Below are 27193 nucleotides of genomic sequence, written 5' to 3'. Positions count from 1 at the left end.
AAATTGTCTTCAAATTTCTACAGGGGTCTTAGAAGCTCTTCTGTTCTGTGGTTTTACTCTGGCGTAATTTTAATAGGATATAAATATTGTATCTGTATGGCCTATCAACTATCTTTAAGAACTCACTGAATGCGAATCATAGATTATTACAATGTGTAGGAGAAAGTTGTGGGGAAAAATACAAATCAGATTAATTCTTCACCCATCTGTTAGGGTTGGGTGATGACTAATAAAACAAAGATTTTAATTGTCAGCTGAAGGGTTACACCAAAATAGTGGGATGATGTCTAAGATTTGCAAATACAGTTGCATACCTCCCATTAGGCCAACTCCCTATCATATTTCTTCTTTTAATTGGGATTTTTTGAAAGAATCTTCCCAGCTACCAATCTACCAGAAAGGTTTTATTGAAACATACCTCTATAAAGTGCCTCTGAGGAAACCAAGAGGGAGCAAGCAGTGATACAAGTTTAAAAAACAAAACAAACAAACAAAAAACAAAACACTTAAGTCAAGGACAAATGTTATTTTTGAAACAACAAAGATCATCAATATTTTCCCCAAGGCAACAAATAATCATCAACATCTTAATTCCTTTTTTAGGGATTATTATTCAATCCTAAAAATCTGTACATTCTGAGAAAGAAAAACTAATTTACTATTTGTTACACATATAGAATATAAGCCAAGTGGGATAACCACTTCATCTGTGAACTTTAACATTTTATCCTAAAATCACATTTTATCTATTTCTAATATATTCAGATAACACATGAAATCAAATGGTACACTACAATATGACATTTATGTTCTTACATAGGATGGCAGGAAACTCACCAGATTAGCTAAAATATCTAACATATTCATCTCATGTGGCATATCTGTTAACATAAAGCCCTTGTTTTATGTTTCAATGGTCATTATAATATCAAAAATACCAAACTATACAGTGACTTCTACCTTGGACTGTATTGCATAAACTAATGATTCAAATACCCTATTTTATCATAACACTATCTACTCTGTTAACATTCACTGTAATTACCACGACAAATGAAAATTTTCAGAAGATGAACGTAAAAAAGACAATCCTATGCAATAATAATTCATTTATGCTGAAATAATTCCCCAAGTAAAGAAAAACAATATATCAGTGTGGAATAAGCAAGTCAAAAGGAGACAAATACTGTATGATTCCAATTGTATGAGGTTTCTTTCTTGAGGGGTCAAATTCATGGATATGGAAAATGAGAAAGGGTGTTGCCATGGGCTGGGGAGAGGGAGGAATAGGGAGTTTTTATTTAATGAGTACGGAGTTTTATTTTGGGATGATGAAAGAGTTCTGGAGATGGATGGTGGTGATGATTACACAACAATGTAAACTGTAGTGTCAATGAGCTATACACTTAAAAATGGTTAAAATGGTATGTTTTATGTGAGGTGTATTTCACCATGTTTTTTTTTTTTTAATTACATTAGCTTCAAAATAATACGTAAACTCAAAGATAATGAAAAATCAGAGCTCATTTATTTTGAATATCTGTCCTTGACAAAAGATGCATAAAGTTTATGAGAAGCATTACCAATCATACTTTACTGTATGTATTCTTATCACCGTCACTCAAGAAACAAAAAAAGCACAAAATCAGTCTCGAATACATCAGCAAAAAGGATTCAAGACAGAATATTTCCAAAAATTCCCCTAAGTGTCTAGAGTTTTGTACTTAGCATTAGGAATACTGCTGCTAAATAACAAAACTATTTCTCAGTATTAATCCACATTTCCAAAAGAATCAAAAGAGGTAAAAAATTCAAGACAATCATTGAGCTATTTTTTATAATACTGCACGTTATTAAGTTATAACGGACGCAGGAATTACTTTAGCTCTTCAAGTGGCTTCTAAATATATTATTTTGAAACACATTCAGTGTAGCTCCAGTATTAAGTGTACTTTATTATATCTCATTATTTGAAAATTATATATTTTACATCAATTGTGATCAAGTTTAGTTGCAGACAAAAAACTACTCCAAATAACAATGCTTATACAAGAGAGGTACGCTTGTAAAAGAAGCCTGGACGTAGGCAACCCAGGATATGGCAACGCCATAGTCAAAAGAACCCAGAATCCTGTTCTTGATGCTCCACTATCATTAGCAGCCTGTCTCTCAATCTTAAGACTGTTCTTCAAGCTGTCGCCATCAGGTCCACATTCCAGTAAGCAGAGAGAGGAAGGAAAAATGAGGGCTGCACCACCCACTTTTAAGGAGACATCTTGGATGTGATATGCAATACTTCCGTTTACATTTCACTGGCCAGAATTTAGTTACATGGCCATTGGAACACCACAAATTCTAGTAAATACAGTGTTTAGCTGAGTGGCAGTGTGCCCAGCTGAAAGGTTCTGCTCTAAAGAAGGAGGGAGTATAGATATTAGAAAGCAATCAGGGGTGTATGATACATATATTAACCAGCATAGTCACTTAATCAATACAGTTTTTTTAAGAGAAAAAATCATTATTATTGGTATCTAATTAGTATAATTTATACAAAAGAATGGGAGTTGTTAAAAAAAAATCACCAAAAATTCAACAAAATAAGAAATTTAAAGTTGGGTCAATTTGAGAAAATAATATTCAATTAGACAGATACAGGAAATCAATTCATTTCCTTGCAACATACTTTCCTTTACTTCCTTGAGTATGAATTGAGCACTTATGAAATAAATAAATTGGGCAGATTCTCCAAATTAGCTAATATTCTGTGTTGACTTAGACTGAGTCAATGCAAAAACAGAATACAGCTTTGGTATGGATTGAGGTAAATGGTCTTCCGCCATCCCACCCCCAACCTTTGCCACAACTGGCGGGGTGGCGGGTTAATGTCAGAAAAGAAGCCAAAGAGTGAAAATCAGGATAACCAAACCAACATCCCCCAAGACCCTCACACCTAGACCAAATGGAGAATTATTTCTACAGAATCATACGAGATGGAGTTTAAAGAGATTATATGATTTGACTCTGACTAGAGATTTTAGAGAGTTATAGTTATAGCTCAAGGTCCTCTCAGGCGGCCATCCATCTCCTTGACTTCTGCAATTTCCAAATAAAGCTGCAGTGATTCATTTTGAGAAGGCTTTGGAAGCAGCACTTTAAAGAGTAGGTAGCTGCCTAGAAGGAAGACCTGAGGGTACATGACACCAGCGGGCTTTGGGATGGGCCTTGTGGTCACAGCTAAGCAGAGTCACACATTAGTTGCACACCCCACAGGAAGCTTCCTAACATCTTGGTGCTGAGGGCAGAAGGAGTCCCGTGGACCCTGCGAACACCTGCTGTACACAGAGCCAGGGTAGAAGGCAATCGCCTGTCATAGAGGACCTTCAGAGGCTACAATTACCAGAGCAGATGGAGGAACCCTGACAGCTTCTGGAAGAAGAGATAGTGCCAGGGATGTGCATGCCTCTGTCATTAGAAGGCCAAGTTAAGGATTTGGAAACCTGAGACGTCCTGCTCTAGGCTGAAATACAGTTATGCCCCAAGGAAGAAACCACACATTAAGAGACGACACTGAAGACAGTGACAATAACAAAGGTGCCAGGGGATCATGCAGAAACCTACTAAAGAGTCCAGTTTGGTTAAGACTTAGTGGAGGAACTAAAATTCACCAGAAAAAAAAGAGGGAGAGACAATGATGAAAGATAAATAGGAAAAGGACAGGAACGAAAGAAGGGGAAAGTTCAAAAGATAAAGACATAGATCTTAAAAATATAAAGACAAAAGTGAAGAAGCTTTAAAAAAATCAAGTAGACTATCATAGTACTCTCTCTTCTCTCTTCCCAGCCTTTTGAGGCAAAAAGAAATAAGTGAAGCAATTTAGGCAAGGAAGGGAGAAAACACTAAATGTTTTTTCAAGTATCATGTTAAAACTATGGTTTTCTAAACTAAGGTGGAATATATCACATTTAACTCCTAACTCCCAGAGTAGTAACACAACATGCAATAAGACAATTCAATACCTAACTCAATTAACTATATCAAATAGACTTTCTAATCAACAATTTTTTTTAAAAGCCAGTCATCTAATAGCATCATCTAATAGCAGTAACCTAATAACAAAGTAAGTGTAATGGTTTGTAATTTGCAAAGCATGTTCACATATGTTAATTTAATCATTTCCCCAGTTAGCACTAAACAACATGTATCTACTGCCAGGAAATATTTTACATAACCTAATCAATAGTATGGATTTAGGGAGGAAAGTAGGTATGTACTAATAGGGTTTCTAACATTGAAGTTAATTTGTTATTTTTATTTCAATAACATTTAAAGAAAAAACATCTACACTGTGTCTTATAGTTTCAGATACCAGCTAGAAGGGAATATTGGTGGCTGTGTTCCTGGGGGGGATTGGCTTCCTGGTGGTAAAGGTTGGATCTGTGGTACCAAAACAATTTCGAAAGCCTTCTCGTGTTTGAAGAACAGAAGGAAATCTCAGATTTGCTATCACCTTCTCATCCAGTAGGGAATGGAAACTGCTGAGATATATTTGAAGATTTTCTCTGTGACTACGGCAGTGGTGATTTTTTCTTTTAACTCTACAGCTGCCATGATGCGTACAGGTTTGGCCTACCTGTGCCACAGACCCACCCACACCATCAGTGTGGTTTCCGGTTTTTCCGTTCAGATTTTGTATCCATGGGCACAGCAAAGTGGCAATTCTGCCACCAGGTCACTGTAAGGAAGTGCAATTGTCAGTCGTGATGCGACCGCATCCTCACTCAGCCTGCATTCCTGCTCCCACATGCAGGTAACAAAGTGTGCTGTGTCAGCCAGATCACTGGGACAGGATTTGTGAGCAGCATCCCTTCCAGCTTGGATCTTAGAACAAGTTTACTTTCACCTCACTCGGAAGCACTTTCAAACAATTTCCTAACCGGTGGGAGAGAACTTGAAAGCGGATCACTTCCAAAGACCACCTTTCCAACCAGAATTTGTGGGCCTGGCTCAAACCCTAGCGACCTCTCCAGCCCCCTGCTTACTGACCCCACCTACTCATTCACACTCACTTGTTGCTTATGCTCCTGCCAATTTCCCCCATTTCATTACCAGTCTTTGTGAAGGCAGAATACCGCTGGATTCTCTTTGTACTCTACCTCCCCACTCCTCAAAATATTAGTTCAGTGCTCTGTAAATTGCAAGTGTTCGATAATGTGTTTCAAGTTAATAGTGCATTGACATTCAATCTCCCAGAACAATTTCAAACCGTCCACCTGTAATGAAGAGCCAGCATAAGATCCAGGTGTTCCTTCCTGGAGTTCTGTTGTTTTTGCTTGAGATATTGTATAATGGAATGAAAGCGGCCTGGAGGAGTCCATACTTTCCAACTGTGTGACTTTAGTCAAGGCACCTTACCTATAAATCCTAATTTGACCAGCTACAAATATCAGGGTAATATATTACCAGTCTTACCTACTTCGTACAACTGTTAGGAAGCTCAAAAGAGAAAATACACATAAAGGTATTTCAAAAAATATGCAAAATAATTTAACTGTATTTATCACAATAGAAGATGACCTAAAGAAGTATTCTTACATATATTTTAATTGTTTATACTGAAACTTCCAGAGAGAAAAAAATCACTATTTATTTTAAGGAAAATAATTTTTTACCACATCATTTGTGCCAAACAAAAACATTTATCAAGTACCTATGAAGGTTTTCTAGTGTCAAAATCATTTTTCCCACATGAGATTTTTATTTGACTAGATAGTTTAAGACCATCCAAAATAAGAATGGGAAAAAAAACACACTCAAGGTCCCATTCAGTTACTAAAATGTCTGTGTACATTTTTCATCTCTGAACTGATCTGAAAATACAAGATCAACCTTATAGAAGTCTTTTTTATGTCCTTCTAAACATCATGCCCACCATTTTGGAGGTTGCCACCATCTAAGTGGCTGTGGCTGCTGATGTTTAGATGAAGCAGAATAGTTGTGAATAACTGGGAGAAGTAAAAATATTGCAAGACATTGCCAATTAGGTATCTTGATTTTTCTATAAAACTGTATGATATTTACACAAGTTTATTTAATATAGGATGAAGTAAAACAAGATATGAATTACTGCTTTAATAAGACATATTTAAATCAAGACCTGGATAGGTCTAGATTTAAACACATTCCTTCAAAAATATTAATCAATTCAAATAGATTTACTATGCCCCTGACATATGCCGAGTGCTGCACTGGACACAGAGGATACAGCTGTGAATAAGAAATATTCACAAACACTGTTTGCCATCAAATGGAAGCCTTGGTGAGATACACAGACCTTTGCTGTGCTGCCCATGCCTGGATGGGGTACCCACCACAGGGCCCTGGCAGAGATGGGAAAGCATTCTGAAGGGAGACCTCCTGTCAGGTAGAAACATCAATGCCTACACAACTTCGTAGGGATCATTTTTTCTGCAACTATGGCTTTTGGGTCTACTTATAGGTGAACCTTTATTTTTCTCACCTAGGTAGCACAGGCCACATAAGCCACATATAGAGGGAGACCTTTGAGTGCCATCTGTCCTAGCTCCAGTGTTAACTGAGGGACTGGCAGAAAAGGGAAAGATAGGCACATAGACACGGAAAGCAGAGCACCTGGTTTACAATCACAGCTCTTCTTCTGGGCTACACAATGCTGGGCAAGTTTCTGTATCTCTTTTTGTGCCAGTTTCCTCATCTACAAAATAGGAATAATAGTACCTAACTCCAAAGGCTGTTAAAAGGATTAAGGGAATTAATGCATGTAAAGCACTGAGGCCAAGGACTGACATGTACCAAGGGCTATAAAAGCACTGGCTATTATTATTTTGATGACAAGAGCCTACTGTGATCTCAGTGGTCTCTTACTGGGTGGGTTAGCAGCTAGCTAAATCCACTTAGGGCACAGGAATTGCCCACAAAAGTTAACAGTGCTTACTGGACTGTGCACTGTTACAGTCTGAGTCATTCCATCATCCTGCTGTGCCCTTTTTATTCACCCAGGTCAGAAATAAGGAAAATGCAGAACAAAGCTAGTATTTCTTCACATCCCTAAAAGGCTTTGTAAAAAACCTGAGGTTTGTTGGGATGAGCCCTGAATGTTGTATGTAAGCCAATTTGATAATAAATTATATTTTAAAAAATTATTTTGAAGTAAAACAAAACAAAACAAAACAAAAAACTGAGATTAGGCTCCTTCCAACCAGCAAAAGGCTCTTTTATTTAGCGAACAAGCTTCTAACTCAATTAACTTCTTTCCTCTTTCTCTATTGATAATCAATTTATAATGAATTGGGCCCAAAGTTCTAAAACTTCATCAACCATAGGCAAACTGTTTCTTAAAGTAGACTCTTTTGGGGGGCACATGGGCGGCTCAGTGGGTTAAGCAAGATGGCAAGTGGGTTAAGCCTGACTTTGGCTCAGGTCATGATCTCACGGTTCATGAGTTCTAGCCCTGCATTGGGCTCTCCACTTATAGTGCAGAGCCTGCTTCAGATCCTCTCTCTCTCTCCCTCTCTCTCTGCCCCTCCTCCACTCATACTCTCTCAAAAATAAATAAAAATAAAAATAAAAAAAAGTAGGCTCTTTCTTTAGCCCTCAGAAGTATTTCAGGTGTGCCTGAGTGGCTCAGTCAGTTGAGTGTTCAACTCTTGATTTGGGCTCAGGTCATGATCCTAGGGGTCATGAGATCAAGCCCTGTGTCAGGCTCTGCACTGAGCGTGGAGCCTGTTTAAGATTCATTCTCTCTCTCTCCCTCTGCCCCTCACTCATGCTCTCTCTCTGAAATAAACAAAATTTTTAAAAAAGCATTTCAAACATAATTTGAAAATGAAAACTTTTTAAATAGAACTACATAATTCCTCCAACAAAAATTCTATCTTTGGTTATTTACTAAAAGATGATGATATCAAACCAACAGAATTCATGTCTTTTTATAGACTACTTGAGCATAGGTAGATTTTTTTTTTTTATTTTAATGCCGGCTCTCATTTTTCATGTGAAAATGTAATATGTACTCCACCTTTAATGGCAAGTGTGCAAACACAGAGCAGAGCAGTTGGTAGTTAAAACTACTGAGGAACTGGAAATATCGTACTTCAGAGGAACAAAAACAATAAATGCATGCCAGTAACTGCAGATCACAAATGTAATAAGTATTTATGATGGCTCATTTTGATAAGGACTCAATGTAAACTCCAGTGAGAGTTAAGGCATATCAGTCCCTGTTGTCCCTAAAAATGGGAGCCATAAAATCGAAGAGCATTTTTCATAGGCTAACTCATTATGCATTAAAAAAATATTAGTATGTATAAAAATATAAATATGCTTTACCTCATACAGTTAATTTCTCAGACTGTTTTTGGAATTAAACTATCACGGCCTGCCTATTTGAGAAAGTGTACCATTTTCAAAGCAGTGTGAACTTAATGTAATTGTAATTAGATGAGAACTTTGTAATCCCACTGTCTCAGAGTCCATGTCTGAAGGATCATTAAATAAGAAACACTATGGGGCATCAACTGAAAACTTTCCACAATAAGTTCTCTCAACAAAATTTAAAATTTATTTGCATTTATGCATATATGCAATATGCATTATTGCATTAATGCAATAATCTAGACAGAATATTGTCCAAGTCTATCCCACTTTATTCTGGCACAGTAAGTTTATGAAAAGATCCTTGAAGGAGAGACTGAACACAAACTTATGGAAATTACTGTCATGGAAGTGACTTCATCATTACTCTGAACAACTTTGTCGGGACCGTTGTATGACTGTGATAGAACTAGAGTCATTCTCTAGCTTCCCCAAATGCTCCTTTGCCATTGTTATTACGGATACTCTTGTACAGCATTAAAGGGATCAGAGAAAAGCAGTTCCTGAAAATGAACCTCAAAAATTGGTTGGAGAGCCAAATACAAGCAAAACTATCTGATAAAGGGTGAATGTCATGACAGAGACACAAAGGAAGTACCAGGGAAGGCAGGAAAGATTAATTCTGACTAGGCGGCTGCAAAGGCTTGCCTTCTGCGAAGGGAAGTGGTATTTGACTTAGGCCTTGACTGATGAGTAGGACTTCATCTGGTAGCTAGGCAGATGAAGAGAGCGGACTGCTCAAATGAGCTGACCACAAATGGCAGAAGAATTGATCAGGAACACAAAGTCCCCAAGCAGTCTGAGGGCCAACACCAAAGGAGCCTTCTGCAAGTAACAGGCGGCCAGGAATCCCCCTGGGAATAAACCAAAGGCCAAGAAATCTGTCCAGAGGATCAGAAGAGCTGACTCAAGAGGAAATAGGATGGCAGCTTTCCACTACAGGTTAGGATAGTGTTCTTCAAACTGTAGTTCACAAAGTCAATTTAGTGAATACTGACTGGCATTTTCTTTCCAAAATAGAAGAGGAGAAAAGAAAAGGAAGGGAAGGAAAGGAGAAAGGTGGGAGGAAGTGGGGAGAGGGGAAATGAGAAGAGAAAGTGAATTATACATAGAGTAACTATACTTTAGAAACTTCTCAGTTTCTATCTGTGGGTTGTAATTTTTTTAAAAAATTGAAAATCACTAATTTAGAGGGCCCTGCAAGTCCAATATCTTATCACTTGATTAGAATGCAGCTCAGCCCCACTCAATATATTCAGACCATTAGTTTGGACCCAAGTGTTCTTGGTCATGAATAATCTGCTTGAAAAATCTTATTGCACTAAGCAGAATGTTCTCATTAGGTACTTAGGAGACACAATCTGATATCTTCATAATGCAAGTAAAGTTTAAAAGGATAATTTTCAAAGTTTGTAGCAATGCAGGAAAGATTAAGCTTGGTTCCTTTAGTCTGATAGATGCTGAATATTCCCATATGAAAGATACATGTATAATACCATCCTGTTTCATAAAGCATATATTCTCATAAGGAAAGTTAAGCTGAGAAAGCATGAAGATCTACAATTAATGCAATACAGTTAATCATATTTCACCAACAAGCAAACAACTTAAAATAACAGATTACCTCCTGTCACTTAAATAGGTCCTTTTAGCATAAATATAGACAACAAACTGATGGCTGCCAGAAGGGAAGGTGATAGGATGGGGAAAATGGGTGAAGGGGAATGAGAGATACAGGCTTCCAGTTATGGAATGAATAAGTCACAGGGTTGAAAAGCACAGCACAGGGAATATAGACAGTGGTATCATAATAAAGTTGTATGATGACAGATAGTAGCTACATTGGTGGTGAGCACAGCATAACATATAGACTTGTCCAGCCACTATGTTGTACACCTGAAATTAATGTAACATTGTGTGTCAACTATACTGTAATTTAAAAATTGATAAATAATTCAAATATACACGTCCTTTTCTTTTTCTTCCCCAAAGTATTTTCATCTAAAACAACTCTGTCACCTGATACTAATATTACAGTGTGTGCTAACTGGAATTTAAATAAAAACTTGGAGAAAAAAATAAATAGATACAGATAGATATGTATAAATAGATACAGATTTATTGTAGATAAATACATAGACCAATCAGCCCTATTTATACACAATCAATTAAAAAGCTGAAAAAGAGAATACCCAAGATCACAGAGCTGGTTAAGGACAAGGCCAAGGGAAGAAGCTAAGTCTTCTCACATCCAACTTATTGATATTTTTGAAACTCCATGGTTTAACAAATTATTGGGAGCAAGTATCCTATTTCCAGTAGCAACAACTTCGTAAGTATATACAAATACATGAGTAACCGGAATGTAGTCAATGCACAGTAAGCCACAGAACGTGAAAAATGTACACACCCACAATCTGGAAATAAAGGTAAAAATAATCAAATTTTCTATAATAAGACAAATACAAATATTAATCGAATTAGATTAGCTAACAAAGAACTTGTGCGTTGTTTAAACTAGTGTTTCCTCAAGATCACTAATAAACCCAGGGTATTTCCCGAGAAAGTTTGATAATTAAAATGTAATTAATTCAAATAAACCAAATTGCTGAAAAATGTTTTATGTTGGTCCTAATATATGCAGACATTCTGATACTGAAAAAGAATTAGATAACAGATTTTCAATGCTTATGTAGAACTGTTCAAGGGAGACATGGTACCTGATTGTTCTTGTGGTTGGTTGGTTTGTTGACTTGGAACAGAACCAGGGTGGTTTTCCAGACTTTAGAGAAATATCCTGCAAATCTGTTCAACCCCCTTTATCTGGTTCTAAATTCCCAGAGCAGGGCAGCTGGGTGGCTCAGTCGGTTAAGCAACTGACTCTTGGTTTCGACCCAGGTCATGATCTCATGGTTTGTGAGTTCGAGCCCCACATCAGGCTCCACTCTGACAGCATGAAGCCACCTTGGGATTCTCTGTCTCACTCTCTCTTTGCCCCTCCCCAACTTTTTCTGTCTCTCTCAAAATAAATAAATACACTTAAAAAAATTGTTTTAATAAAAAATAAATTCCCAAAGCAATCTTTCTACTACTACTATGTTTCCCCATTCCTTTTCATTCCCAGAAGGGGTAATCTTAAATATCTGACTAATATTCCTGGTTATGGTAAGAAACATTTATATAAAAATATTGAAGACCTATAATATAAACTAATACAAAGTAATAAACTGGGATTATACAGTTTATTAAATTTATTTACACACTCACCATCTTATAAATTTAAACACTAGCCATCTTATATTGCAATTTACTGTTTATGTTTTATATCACTTACTCAACTGAAAATTCTATGAAGGTACTATATATATAACAAGCTATAGCAAGCACTCAACATATATATTTTTAATGAATGAGTGAAGTGAGTGAATAAGTAAACTCAGGCGATCAAATTCTTGAGAAAGCAATGATAACTAGGTGACCCCATCAGTGACAAAATCATCATCATCTACAATGATGAGGCCGGTGCTTGCTTGATATCCTCCTGAACAATTTATGAGTACTTCTACATACGATTTCATAAGATCCTTGTACGCAATCCCATGAAATAAAGATGCAAATACTCCTCAGATGAGGAAACCAAGGCTCACAGAGAGAGGTCCCGGGCTTACCTGGTGACCACTTAGGCCACTAGGTGAATAATGGTAACAACTGCTTTGATTCCTGGACAAGTGCATCCTTTGCTAAAGGTCAGATGGCTTAGCAACACAGGGGGTGATGTTGCGCCACAGCATGTTGAGCTGGTGTTGCTTAAACACTTCTCACCAAAGATCAAGACTGGTCCTTATGTCTGAGGCAGAGACAGACTGAAAGGTGGGGTTCAAAAGACTTCAGCCATGGAGAGAAGCACCCAGTTACAGGAATCCAGCAATGCTAAATAAGGTGTTCCAAGATCAGATCCCTGGAAGACATTCCCATTAGGATGGAAAAGGAGCTAGACAAGGAGAAAAGGGATGATGAGAGACAGAGGAAGAGAAATAGGAGAGAAGAGCGTCAGGGAAGCAAAAGGAAGAGGCAAGCAGCCATGGTGTCAAAGGCTAGTTAAGTCATGGTGGACAAAAACTGAGAATTGGCCACTGAATATGGTGAACACAAATCACTGCCAACCATTAAGGAAATGCTTTTGTTTAGAGTGGGAGAATGGAAGACAATTTGAGAGGCATTAAGGGGTTAAAGGGGAGAATTCTAAGTTACACACAAACAAAATTCTGGAGAAATCTAGGCATGTTTCAAACAAGTTTTATAGCAGCTTAAAACAAACACAGCCAACTCTTTGCAGGGCTTCTAAGAATGCCAACCTCACCCAGAAGATGAGACCAATGTTAAAAGGTATACATGGAAGAAGAGTAGTTAACATACAATTTCTCGCTGCTGCTGCTGCCGTTGCTATCCTATTCTTTAATCTGTCAGAGAGGAAGAATGGTCACCATTTCCCAGAGAGCACAGGAGGCTGCAGGGAAATAAGTGCCCATAAGCCAGCTTGCAAGAGGGCTCAACACAGAAAGCCTTTTTCAGATATGACATTTCTCCAGGAGGCCATTAAACTTCCACTGCAAGCAAAAGCAGTAGCGGACCCCATTTAACAGAAGAGAAAGGCAAGGCACAGAAAAGCTGAGTGATTGCTGAAGCTGAGACAGTGACTGACAGGTCAGATTTCCTTCTCACTTCAAGTTGGCTCTCTGCTGATCAGATCTACTCTAAATGCCTTTATAAATGTTTCAATGAATCTTATCTTCATGCATTGGATTAGCAAGATCAACTCCCCACTGATAATGCAAAATAACCCTGAAATGTTTCATGCCTGACTGATAAGCCAGAAATTGAACTTTCTGTCTCCATTTGGACTGTGATGATCTTGATCTTTCACCTCTAGCAAAAATCTTCTCATAGCTATAATTTTAAAGTTAGTAATGAGTGCTTCATTTGCTTTCCAAGCAGACAGAAAACCTTTTTTAAATACACTCAGACTGCCATGACCTTCGTCTATGACTTAAAGAGTTCACCACACGTAATAATTTTCTTTGCTCAGGAGACATTCTTAAGTTTTCTTTGAAGAGATTTGGGCAATAGCCCCATTGATGAAATTAAACACACACACACACACACACACACACACACACACACACACACACATACCTTTTAACTTAATTACCTCTCTACTATACCTGAAATCAAAACTTTTCTTTAAAATGTGTTTGGAATGCTACATGACTACCAAGGAGTTCTAAAATCCCTCAACCTACTAGTTAAAATATAATAAAAATGCCAACTAAATATATTTACATTAAAAGGAGCATACTGCCTTAACCGTAGACTAGGCAAGGAACAGCCTACTGCCTAGAAGAAGCAAACACAGTCCAGATTTCTAAACTGAAGTTCTGGCTGTCCTACATAGGTGCGTGGGGCTCAGTTCACTTGGGGTGCATTTTAAGCTTTTTCTACACTAAAAAAGGAAAACAATAATCTGATAAAGTGAGCCAATACAAAGCCATTTTACTGTTTCACCTATTTTTGTGAGGTTTATAACATGAAATAAAGGTTTTGAATAGTGTGATATCACACTAAATGTAGGCTTTTGAAAGCAGGCCTCATTCTCCTTTTTACTCCCAGTGTCTACATAAAGTGAGTGTGGTAGCTAAAGGGTATGTCTCTCCATTGGATGGGTGCCCCATAATGTGGGTCGAGATCCGGTAGAAGCCAGTGGCGCCAGAAGTGGAAGAATCCACCTGAGGCAGGACAAAGGAGATAGTCTATTGACTACACCACAAGGGAGTGGCAAGCAGGACAGCAAAGGAGAGGCTGTCTGCAAAGAGGCAGTGGGAGGGGGCTGCTTTTATGGAGGGAAGGTGAGGAGGTATGGCGACACAAAATTTTCACTTTTTTGGTAACTGTGCCTAGTTGTCAGTAGCCCATTGGTCAACTAGGGCCTATGGATATTTCAGGGTGGGTCGCCTGATGGGCCTGTCTGTATTCAGCCAGGTGGTCACCATGGCCCTTTGTGCATTCCATTGCTTAAGCCTGTTTGCCTAAAAGCGGCCTCCATAGTAGAGGCTTAACTTCTGGTTGAGTACTATACTCTATTTCTTTTTTTTTTTAATGTTTATTTATTTTTGAGAGACACCGAGTAGGGGCAGGGCAGGGGCAGAGAGACAGGGAGACACAGAACCTGAAGCAAGATCCAGGTTCCAAGCTGTCAGCACAGAGCCCGAGGTGGGGCTCGAACTCACAAACTGCGAGATCATTACCTGAGCCAAACTCAGACACTTAACTGACTGAGCCACCCAGGCGCCCCTAATCCATAATTTTTAAAAGAAGAATCCTGAGACCATCTACCACACATTCTAGTTGAACAGGTCCTAAGGTGGAGACAAGGATATTTTTTTTTCTCCTAATCATCCACCCATAATGTTGGTATGGGTGATCTATGGAATTCACTTTGAGAAACAAAATAAATAAATAAATAAACCAACATAAATAACATACATATAATCAGCACACTGCTTTTAGTGGTGAAGGTTCCTTATTTTCATAATTCAAATTACCAGGCTTAGCCTTAAACACAATTAAGATAGAGTTTAGCATAAAATACACTCAGATCTGACAGGAAACTCCTTCCTACCCTGCCCTGATTTTTATTTATTATGATTCTTAATGCTCTCCTTTTCTTTTTATTTTTTCTTTCAGGTATTTGAAGGCAGAAACCCTTAATTATATTTCTCTCCTACTTGGTTTAATGTTCAAACTCACAAAACTTCACAAAGTTATATACAGCTTTGCAACTTTACTCAGAAATTAAGACCTAATATTTACTTCACATTTTGAGGCATGGGTGATTAGCTGAATCATTCCTTTTCTCAGCTTGCAATCATTCCTTTTCTCAGGAAAACAGTGTAACTATTCCCAAATTCTACCTTTCTAGCTTTTTTCATTAAACACCAGCATAAGTGATAGGGAATTGAAATACCTCTGTAACAACAGCATGAAAACTACATAACTCTATCTCTTCAAACTTGGAAAAATAATGTGCCAGTTTCTTAAAGAAGAAACTTCTTTCATAATCCCTTCCATAGTTACTATGAGGCAGAATCTCCTTGAATCTAAATACAATGATTTCTTTAGCCAGTCCCATAAGGTTTTAAACATTTATAAAGCTTTGGGGGAAAACATTGTATTTTTTACCATAGAACTTTACATTTGGAACAGAAATTTATTTATTTACTTATTTTAAAGTTTATTTATTTATTTTGAGAAAGAGAGAGTGCGGGCAGGGTCAGAGAGGGAGGGAGAAAGAAGAGAATCTCAAGCAGACTCTGCACTTTCAGCACAGAGCCTGAGGCAGGACTGGATCTCACAGACCCTGAGATCATGACCTGAACCAAAAAAAAGAAAGCAAGAGTTGGAGACTTAACAGAGGATCCACCCAGGCACCCCTGGAACAGAAATTTAAACCAAACAAATGTATACAGCGTTAAACAAAGAATAAATGTTTATCTCACGTCTCCCATGTTAGAACAAAATAGAAAACATGTTGATCTATCACTTTCTTACACTTGGCAATGAAATTAGGGTCCATCAGGTCTTATTACTCTTTCTAGTACTTAAAAAAGGAAATGAAAGTGCATGTGCATGCACACACACACACACACACACACACACACAAAACCACATAACCACCAATCAGACCATTTCAACAGCACACCTTATAATCTTGCAGTTTTGAAAAGTTGCATTTAAAACTTTTATATGAATAAAATGAATGAATAAATAATGAATGAATAAATGAATGATCACAAAAAAGAATTTAGCTATGTTTCTAATATTTAAATGAAAGTAGTTTAAAATTTAAAAGCCACAAAATAAGACTGTGAGTCAGCTATGCCCTTAAATAGTCTCATTTTAATACCTAAAGGATATGCTAGCATTTCAGCATATAAGCATTGTTGTGCACATATGCTGACTTCCTTCTGCTGCTAAAACTTATTATAAACTCCAGTTGGCTCACTGAAACAACAATCTAACTTATAAAAACAGATACTTTTTTTTAACTTTAACAAGAAGTAACAAGACTATGTCTTGCCAAAGTGCAAGCTGTGAGTTTAAGGAATGTGCTAACTTTCAATTCATGACAAAACCTTTTGGTAATCAACAGTTTTATGGAAAAAGCATTTAAAATGAAAGGTGTATAATAAGTAACAGAAAAAACTTCCTCCTAAGTTATATAACAACTTCACAAAATAAAAATAAAATCATTCCAAATGACACTACTATATCTGCATTCATCCCCAAAATCATTAAATACAAATATGCTACACAATCTCACATTTCCTTTAATACACCAGAACATATGCTACACGTGTATATTTATATTAAAGATGAACATATAAATATATGAGAGCATAAACTAAATGTAAACAAGTTTAACAACACAAAATCTGGAAGGAAAAAAGTTTTCTTATATGTTATAAACACTGCAGAGAATAGTCAGTTTTAAAGGACAGTGCAACATGGAAATGTGCCCAGCAATTTTCCTACCACATTGAAATCCACAAGGGTATATAAAGCTGCTGCGTACAAGGCAAAGCAGAGAATCATAGAGAAGTAGAATCAAAACCTTTACCTGATGGAACCTGATAGTGGATTCTGCTTTTGGACCTGTTCTTTTTCTATTTTTTTTTTAATTTTTTTTAATGTTTATTTTTATTTTTGAGAGAGAAAGAGAGACAGAGCGTGAGAGGGGGAGGGGCAGAGAGAGAAGGAGGCACAGAATCTGAAGCAGGTTCCAGACTGAACTGTCAGCATAGAGCCTGATGTGGGGCTCGAACTCTGGAACAGTGAGATCATGACCTGAGCCGAAGTCGGACACTTACCCAGACTGAGCCACCCTGGCGCCCCTGGACCTTTTCATTTACATGGACCAATAAATTCACTTTCCACCCTTAGATTAGATTTTTCCCAATACATTATACAAAAGATTAATCTTCCTTTACATTTCCTTCAGCTAAGTCTTATATTCAGTTACCTTTTTTTTTTTTTAATTTTTTTAACATTTATTTATTTTTGAGACAGAGAGAGACAGAGCATGAACGGGGGAGGGGCAGAGAGAGAGAGGGAGACACAGAATCGGAAGCAGGCTCCAGGCTCTGAGCCATCAGCCCAGAGCCCGACGCGGGGCTCGAACTCATGGACCCTGAGATCGTGACCTGAGCTGAAGTCGGATGCTTAACCGACTGAGCCACCCAGGCGCCCCATATTCAGTTACCTTTTAACATTACTTTAGAAAAACATTAAACTTAAAATCATCTAATACCTTTCCTCGCAGATCACTTTCTTCCACAATCTGATGTAAATATTGAAAAAGTCCACTCATTTCATATCAGAAGATACGATCCAACTGGACTTTGCAAGCTCAATTTTCAATACCTATGAAAACTTGTAACTTACTCCCAGGACTACAAAAATGCTTGATAATGATAAAGGTGTACAATATAATCATTTACGTACTAGACCAATGACATTAGAAAACAAAGGAGATATCTATAAATTCAACATTATTAACATGCAACATTAATGTAAATCATTTAAATATCTACTGGGGAATGAACATGTATATACAATCTCTAATGCTATATGTTAATGTCAACAAAATGAGTGGACTTTGAACTTCTGCCAACAGTCATCTGAGAACAAAAGGGTTTTTTAGTTTAAAAGCTCTTAAGGGGGGGCGCCTGGGTGGCTCGGTCGGTTAAGCGTCCAACTTCAGCTCAGGTCATGATCTCACGGTCCATGGGTTCGAGCCCCGCGTCGGGCTCTGTGCCGACAGCTCAGAGCCTGGAGCCTGTTTCAGATTCTGTGTCTCCCTCTCTCTGTGACCCTCCCCCATTCATGCTCTGTCTCTCTCTGTCTCAAAAATAAATAAACGTTAAAAAAAATTAAAATAAAATAAAATAAAATCTCTTAAGGGAATCACATCAGAAAGAAAGACATAAATGACGACTTTGAGCCAGTTAACACTAGGTCCTGAAAAGACCCTCCTCTCAAATTCTTTCAAAGCAATAGAAAGAGAATCACAGCAAGCACTAATCCAAGACTCCTGTAACTCCTCTAGCTCAGTAATGATGTGGAAACTAAAAAGAACTTCCCAGCATAATGAAACGCTGGTTAAATCCAACTCTCTGTCAATTCCATTCCTGGACCAAGAAACTAAATGCAGATAAGAGAAACACGTAACGATGAAGTCTGGCTTCATTTTAAATGCATGACCATGGGTCTCAGATCCTTAGTGCTTCCAGCAATGCTACCATATTCTCCAGTTAATTCACTCTCTTCACCCTGATGGCATTTGCACACTGTCTCCTCTTATCTCAAACATTAATACCACCTACTCCATCATCAGTCTCAGCTGCTGAGAAAAAAAAAAAAAAAAAAAAAATGAAAACCAGAAGAGAACTGAGAAAATCAGAAGAGCCCTAAGGAATGAGAAGTCATCAGGACTCCCAAGTGCACCCTTTCTACCCATCTTCATGGATCTCTAACCACACACTCTTATTATGAATAAATGATCCAAGTTCCACTGAAGCTCATGCAACCTGATACCATTCTCTTCCATTTGATCCAATAAATTACTCTAGCACTCCCTTAAATCAACAGCTTCCTCTCAACTATATAATCCCCACCATGATAGAAACACACTGTCACTTCTGTATTTAAAAAAATCTTGACCTCATATCCCTCTTTAAATATAGCTTCATTTCCCTCTTCCCTTTTATAGCAAAGGACCTCAAAAGTGTTGCGTATACCTTCTGTCTCCTTTCTTCCTATTTTTTCTTGAGCCCATTCCAAACAAGCTTTTGCCCTTACACTCCAACAAAACCCCTCTGGTTGAAGTTACCAATAACCTCCATGTAGCTTAATTCAATGGACAATTCTCAGAATTCATTGTACACAAACTTATATCAGCAGATTTTGACAGAGCTGATCATACCTTCCTCCTTCAAACATTTTTTTTCACCTGGCTTCCAGGATACTCCCTATTTTTCCTTCTGTCTAATCTGTTGCCTTTCTCTGTTCCCTCTGCTGGTAACTCCTCATTCTAACCACTTAATGTTGGAGGGTCCCAGTGCTCAGTACTTGAACTTCATCTCTTTTCTAACTATGCTCTCTCTGCATACAATCTCATCCATCTTTGTTTTAAATATGATTTAATAAAGAAACAATAGAAAAGATCAATGAAACCAGGAGTCAGTTCTTTGAAAAGATTAACAGAACTGATAAATCTCTAGCAAGACTCATTGAAAAAAGAGAGAGAGATGACCCAAATAAAGAAAATTACTAATGAAAGAGGAGAAATAACAGCCAACACCACAGAAATACAAACAATTGTAACAGAAAACCTATATGCCAACAAACTGGACAACTTAGAAGAAACGGATAAATTCACAGAAACATATAACCTACCAAAACTAAAGGAGGAAGAAATAGAAAATTTGAACAGACCAATTGCTACCAATAAAATTGAATCAGTGATCAAAAAAATCTCAAAAAACAAAAGTCCAGGACCAGACAGCTTCACAGGAAAATTCTACCAAACATTTAAAGAGAGTTAATACCTATTCTTCTCAAACTATTTCAAAAAATACAAGAGGAAGGAATACTTCCAAATCCATTCTGAGGCCAGTATCACCCTGATACCAAAACCAGATAAAGACACCACCAAAAAAAAGAACCATAGGCCAATACCTTCATGAATATAGATGCAAAAATCTTCAACAAAATATTAGCAAACTGAATCCAACAGTATATTTTAAAAAATCATATACCATGATCAAGTGGGATTTATTTCCAGGACAGAATGGTGGTTATCAGAAATGCAGAAAAAGCATCTGACATCCACTCATGATAAAAACCCTCAGCAACCCCACCCTTTCACCTCCTCAGTCAAAAGTCTTAAAGTCATTCATGACCCCCCCTCTCTCATATCCCACATTCAATTCATCAGCATATCCTGTGCCTCCAAAATACATCCAGAATCCAACCACCTTTACTGCCTTCATTACCATCCTGCTCTTCAAAAGACACTGGTAACAAAATGAAGACAAGCTACAGACTGGTAGAAAATATTTACAAAGCATATATCTATGAAGGACTTGTATCCAGAATATATAAAGCTCACAAAGCAAGCTTTTCATAAGAAAACAAACCACCTCCGTTTAAAACAAAGAAAAAAAGGCAAAAGATTTTACACTTCACCAAAGAAGACATGTATAGCAAGTAAACACATGAAAAATATTAATGCTCAACATTATTAGTAGCTGGGAAATGTAAATTAAATTAAAACCACAATGAGATACCACTAGATACATATTAGAATGACTAAAATTATAAAGACTGACAATGCCAAGTGCTGACGAGATGTGGAGCACTGGAACTCTCAGACACTGCTGGCTGAGATGTAAAATGGTAAAACCACTTGGGAAGATAGTTTGGCAATTTCTGAAAAAGTTCAACATACACTGCGGTCCAAGAAGAGTGCTTGTATATTGACAGATGGTCCACCTCACAAGCTATTTATTGATGATTTATAACTATATGTTGGTAATTCTTGCCTTGGTTGAAAGATGCTAAAACATACACCGCCAGATGATCCCAACATTCCATTCGTAAGTATTCCCAAGAGAAATGAAAGTGCACATTCACTTAAAGTTTTGTACACACTGTTCATAGCCCCAAAGTGGGAAATGCCCAAACGTCCACCCACAGGTAAATGGATAAACAAACTATAGTATATCCATAAAAAAATAATAATACTCAGCAATAAAAGGACTGAACTATTGATACATAGAGTAAAGATGACTCTCAAAATAATCATGCTGAATAAAGGAAACCAGAAAAGAAAAAGGTGTACACACTGTATAACTCCAGTGTATAAAAGTCTAGAAGATGCAAACTAATCTACAGGGACAAGAAACGGATCAGTGGTTGCCTAAGGAAGAGGAGCACTAAGAAGGGCAGGAGGGAGGGATTACCAAGGGACACAGGAGAGTTTTGAGGGTGATGGATACATTCATTATCTTGATTGTGGTCATGGTACCACAGGTGTACACAGACATCAAAATATTAAGTTGTTTAGATGTATGCAGTTTATTGTAATATCCACAATAGCTCAATAAACCTATTTTTAAAAAGAATATAGCAGGCACTTAATACACTTAATAAATATTTTCAGAATAAATCAAGCAGATGAAAATAAAAACAAATGCTAAGAAAGCGAAATCTTAAGAATGAATTGAAGTAGAAATACATATATTTTTTTGAAGTAGGAATCCCTTATATTCTCCTTCATTCAATAGTATTCTTTGCTAAATGAGAAATCAGAAGTGGAAAAGGAGGAATAAGCTACCACCAAGTCCTTCAGTATGAAGTTGTGGTACCTTTCAGCCAAGAGGAGCCACCTCTGTGTAGCCCCTGAAATGGATGACTGCTGTCCCAAAACGCAAGCACTCCGCCCCAGTCCCCCAGCACTTGCATAATCTCTTTGAACTCACCTTAGAAACCCTGCCTCATTTCTCCTTTTTACATCGCCTTCACTTGCCATTAAATGTATATGGACCCAGGGCCCCTGGGTGGCTCAGTCGGTTAAGCATCTGACTTGGGCTCAGGTCATGATCTCACGGTTTGTGAGTTTGAGCCCCGTGTCGGGCTCTGTGCTGACAGCTCAGAGCCTGGAGCCTGCTTCGGATTCTGTGTCTCCCCTTCTCTCTGCCCCTCCCACACTCATGCTCTGTCTCTGTCTCTCAATAATAAATAAACATTAAAAATAAATTTTTAAAAAATGTATATGGACCCTTTTTCCACAAATGTAGTTTGCTACAATTTTTTTAAATGTTTATTTATTTATTTTTGAGAGAGAAAGAGCACAATCAGGGGAAGAGCAGAAAGAGAGGGAGACACAGAATCCAAAGCAGGCTCCAGGCTCCGAACTATCAGCACAGAGCCTGATGTGGGGCTTGAACTCACAAACTGTGAGACCATGACGTGAGCCAAAGTCAGACGCGTAACCGACTGAGCCACCCAGGCGCCCCAGCTACAAACTTTTTAAGAACTAAGGAATGGCCATAGAGCTGTTGTTGGCTCATTAGTCTTAGATGAAAAGTACCTTTCCTTGGATTGCTTCTTTTGTCTCCCAATTTCTCACCGAGGTAGAAAACTCAGTATCTCTATTTCATTCATCTCCCTTGCTCTTCTCTTTGAAATCCTCACTTTCACTCATCATCATTAATTTTAGCACCATCCTAATTTATGAATCTACCTACACTTCTTTCATAAGCTGCTATAGTTATGCATTCTCTGTGATATGACTTCTTCATTATAAAATTTAAAAATAAAATAAAATATGAAACAAAAGCACAGCATTTAGCCCTATGACTCACCTCATTTCCACCAACTGCCTTGGTTAAAATCACTGCAGAAGACACAGGGGGAGGCATGCAGCCTACTGTCTGCAAGCTGGAAAATCAAACAAAATGCAATTATCAGTAGGGTTTTTTTTTTTCAATTATAAACAGCAATGCTCAAACTTTCAGCTCATAAAAAAACATATTTGCAATCATGTGCTTCTTGAATTCAAACAGTAGTAAATTCTAGTACCTATTCTAAATTTAGTTTTTACTAAATTATGAGTCCACTTCCCAGATCATGACAAGAAATCTATTCTCTTAGTTTAGAATAGAAAACACATTGTAAAACTAGGAGTAGTAAATCTAAATACCAAAGATATAAAACATACTTACCATCTAAAGGATGGATATACATCCCAGATGGATAGAATATACATTCTAGACATGGTGAGCAGCAGCTCACTAAAAGTAGAAAGTTCATACAGGGAGGGAATAGAGGACACGGAACGCCTGACTTAAACATATTTTAAGTCCAGATTACAGATATTTCTACTCCCTTTGGTAAGAATTTATCATCTAAGCTTCATGCAATGAATTTATATTACCTCTGAAATAAGAAAAAAAGAAAAAGTTTTAATTTATTTTGACTGAAAACACAAGAACACACATTTTTCATAGAATTTCCAGCTCAATTCATATCTTTTAAGGTCTATTTTCCCAAGTGATGCTTAAGTGGTCTTTCCTATTATCGATTCCCAGTCTCTGAGCCTTCCTTATGACCATCACTATTATCATCACTGATACTTACCAAGCATTTACCATTTGTAGTAGATACTACTCTAGACACTTTTCTCATTGATTCCTTGCAGGTATTTAACATAAATTCTCTTAGTGGGGGCCTCAACTCATTCTCTCTTTACTCACCTAGATTCAGACTTATGTCCCTTCTACTAGTAAAAGTGGTAACCTTAAAAAGTAACAGGTGATCTCTTACTCACCAAATACAGTATCCTCTTCCCCATATTCATTCTCGTTCCCTTCTTGCTTTTCAAAATATTCTATTCTTTTGGTTGCCATAGTACTTCATCCTTCTAACTTATCTCCTTTCTTTTAAACCAGCCCCTTCTGACTTTTTGCTGACTCTCTTGCATTCTTTTCAATCTTATTTTCAAATCTGAATCTATATGAATATATACAATTTTACATTTCTAGCCCTAACCACCATTCCCCAAATTGTTGCTGCCTGTGACTGCCACCTCTAACTGAACATGTCTAATAGTTTCTAAAACGTCAATTTCATCTCTGAATTTACTTATTTCTGTCAATGGGATAGTTCGTTGTTGTTGTTGTTGTTGTTGTTCCTAATGATCCAATGTGAAACTTTGGAGTTACATGTGGCTCCACCTGCTTCTCATCAATCAATATATTACAACAACCAACTTTCCATTCTTTTCCATGACTATTGCCATCATCCCCCTTCAGATGGTTTTTTCCCCAATTTTGGATTTTTGCAAATGCCTACTGAATGTTCTCTCTACCTCCACTCTTTCCCTTTTACATAGCAAGGTAAAGAGGACGTGCTCAAAATATTTATTGCAATGACTGAAACATGGCCCTGAGGTAAGAGTCTGCAGCTCCCTCAAGTTAGCAACATACTGTGTACTCTCAAACTAGGGTGGGGAACGCAGAAAAAGTGAGCTAGGAAAAGCTTTCCATAAGGGAGTTAGGCTAAGTGTAAACTCCTTTAAGCTCAATATCATGAGGTGATAATTGTATCTTAGCTTCCTGAGACTGCAAGCCCAACTCTAATAACACCCAGTATGATGCCATTAGATTAATCTTTCTTACTGACCATGTTTTAGTACATTATTCTCTTGTTTAGTGCATTTCAGAACTTCCCATCATCTACAGATGCAGCCCAAACTCCTCTGCCCAGTAATTCAGACCTTCTGTAACGTGGCTGTAAGGAAATTTTTTATTCTTGTCTCCCACTATGTTTTATTTTTGAATTCTCTACTTTAGGAATTCACAACCTCTGCTGAACCTCTTACCTTTTAACCTATTACATTACTTATCTAACAAATCATATGCTGCCCCACTGTGGTTGATTACTATTTTATATCTCTCACATACCCGACTACCCTGGACATTCCCTGAATACAAGGAAAATGAGTTAATATCTTCCTATTCCTTGAGTGCCCTTTTCATGGGAAACACTCAGTAACTATTGGTTCTTAATATGCATCATAAAAAAAAATTTTTAAGATATGCATCATACTTTGCTGCTCTAAAATGATGTCATGATACTTATGTGGCACTTTATGCTTTTCACTGAAAATTTTATGTTCATTCTCTCAAACTCAATCTGGCCAAGACAGCGGTCTTGATTTCCCCTTCTTATACTACTCTGTTTCTCCTCAGCTAAGTAAATGATGCCACCAATTACCCAGTGGCTCACACCCAAAACCCAGAAGTCATCCTTGATTCCTCCCTGTCCTTCTCTCTCTACATTCTATCCACCCAGAGGTTCTGAGAGCTCTAATTTACAATACACTCTCCAATGTCCGTTTCTCTCTACCGCACTGCTACCTTACCAGACTAGCCTCCAAACTGGTCTCCTACCTTTCTCTCAGCCCCTCTGCTATCTATTCTCTATGCAGCAGCCAGAGCACTACTTTGAAAATATAAATCAGACCACGATACACCCTCATTTAAATCCCACCGGGAGCTTCCTGCTGCATGCAGAAAAATACTTGAATGCTTTCACCAAGGACCTGTAAGGCTCTGTGGGACCTGATTCCTGCTTACCTTACCAACTCCAAGTCCTATTATTCTTCCTCTGTATCTCCAGGATCTGGCCATCCTCGTCATTTTCCTGACCCTAGAACATACCAGGCTTGTTCCTGCCTTAGAGCCTTTGCACATTCTACTTCCTTTGCCTAAAACATTCTGCCCCTGAGAACTCTGCCATCTAAATTCATCACTGGCCTACCTACCCAACCACTTTTAACTGTATCACACTGTGTTTTACTTCCCATCACTGATCTCTATCTTGGTCATCTACTTACTTGTTTATTGTCAATCAACCTAAGTCTTCCCAATGTGCAAAACTAACTTGCACTTTCCCATTTTTGTTCACTATTCTTTCTCCAACACCTATTATAACACCTGGTACATAGTGGGAACTAAACAAGTGACTTGAATAAATGAATAAGTGATCTCAATTGAGATCCTCAACATTATTATCAAGCAGACAGTAAAAGTATGACTATCCTCACTATTTATAGGCAGGAAAATTGAGGTTCAAGACTATTACATGACTTCTTCAGTTAGGGATGGGGTCAGAAAGCAACCTCCAGACTCCAAGTTCAGTATTTTAACTATTATACCATGCTACTAAATTATAGTTAGTTTTAAACCACTTCAAATAATTTTTTAAATTCATTAAATCCTTTGAATAAACATGATGGCATTTTTATGGAAGAAAAGTGTCTAATAAAAATCTATTGTTAATTCAACTGTCATAGCAAACATAAACAGAACAAGTAAAAAGGTAAATGTTTGCTCCTTATAGATTTTTTCTTTCCTGTACTTCTAAAATACTTATATTCAGCCACTATCTGCCTACGTTTGGTAAGATATAGAATATACAAGTTAAAGTGCCCAAGTGATGGCCTACATTATACACATGCACACATATCTTATATCTTCTAGTCCCTTCCATCTTTCTCCCAACACAGCTCTTTAAAACTTCCAGAACAGTATCCATCCCAGAACCTTAAGATTAAACATTTTAAGATTGTGTTATAATTAAGAGTACACTTACTTTGATGATCACTGGGTAATATATAGAATTGTCAAATCACTGGATGCGTAGGTGGCTCAGTCGTTAAGTGTTCAACTTTTAATTTTGGCTCAGATCATGATTTCACAGTTCATGAGTTCGAGCCCCACAATGGGCTCCATGCTGACAATGTGGAGCCTTTTTGATATCCTCTCTCTCCCTCTCTCTGCCCCTGCCTCTCTCTCTCTCTCTCAAAATAAATAAATAAACTTTAATTGTCAAATCACTATACTGTATACCTAAAACTAATATCACACTGTAGGTTAAAAATACTGAAACTACAATTTTTTTTAATGTTTATTTATTTTTGAGAGAGAGACAGAATGCGAGCAGAGGAGGTGCAGAGAGAGAGGGAGACACGGAATCTGAAGCAGGCTCCAGGCTCTGAGCTGTCACCACAGAGCCCAAGGTGGGGCTCGAGCCCACAAACAGTGAAATCATGACCTAAGCCAAAGTCAGACGCTCAACAGAGTGAGCCACCCAGGCGCCG

At 37.6% G+C, this 27193-nt stretch overlaps 1 protein-coding gene across 9 annotated transcripts in view; it reads right to left on the bottom strand.

Moving 5' to 3' along the window:
* SLC10A7 (solute carrier family 10 member 7) overlaps nt 1-27193 on the bottom strand; it is a 249420-nt gene that overhangs the window by 205990 nt on the left and 16237 nt on the right. For 7 of the 9 annotated variants that reach the window (XM_007091757.3, XM_007091758.3, XM_042983823.1 and 4 more), the window contains exon 4: nt 22893-22968. In XM_007091757.3, coding sequence (XP_007091819.1) covers nt 22893-22968 — 76 coding nt within the window. Of the gene's footprint in view, nt 1-10612; nt 10827-22892; nt 22969-27193 lie in introns of those variants that run through there. The other 2 variants (XM_015541906.2, XM_015541907.2) reach the window with 2 other exon arrangements.

The sequence above is a fragment of the Panthera tigris genome, chromosome B1 (genome assembly GCF_018350195.1).
Source record: "Panthera tigris isolate Pti1 chromosome B1, P.tigris_Pti1_mat1.1, whole genome shotgun sequence".
Lineage (NCBI taxonomy): Eukaryota > Metazoa > Chordata > Mammalia > Carnivora > Felidae > Panthera > Panthera tigris.
The sequence above is the reverse complement of the archived record's forward strand: the minus strand, read 5'-3'. Positions and strand labels throughout refer to the sequence as shown.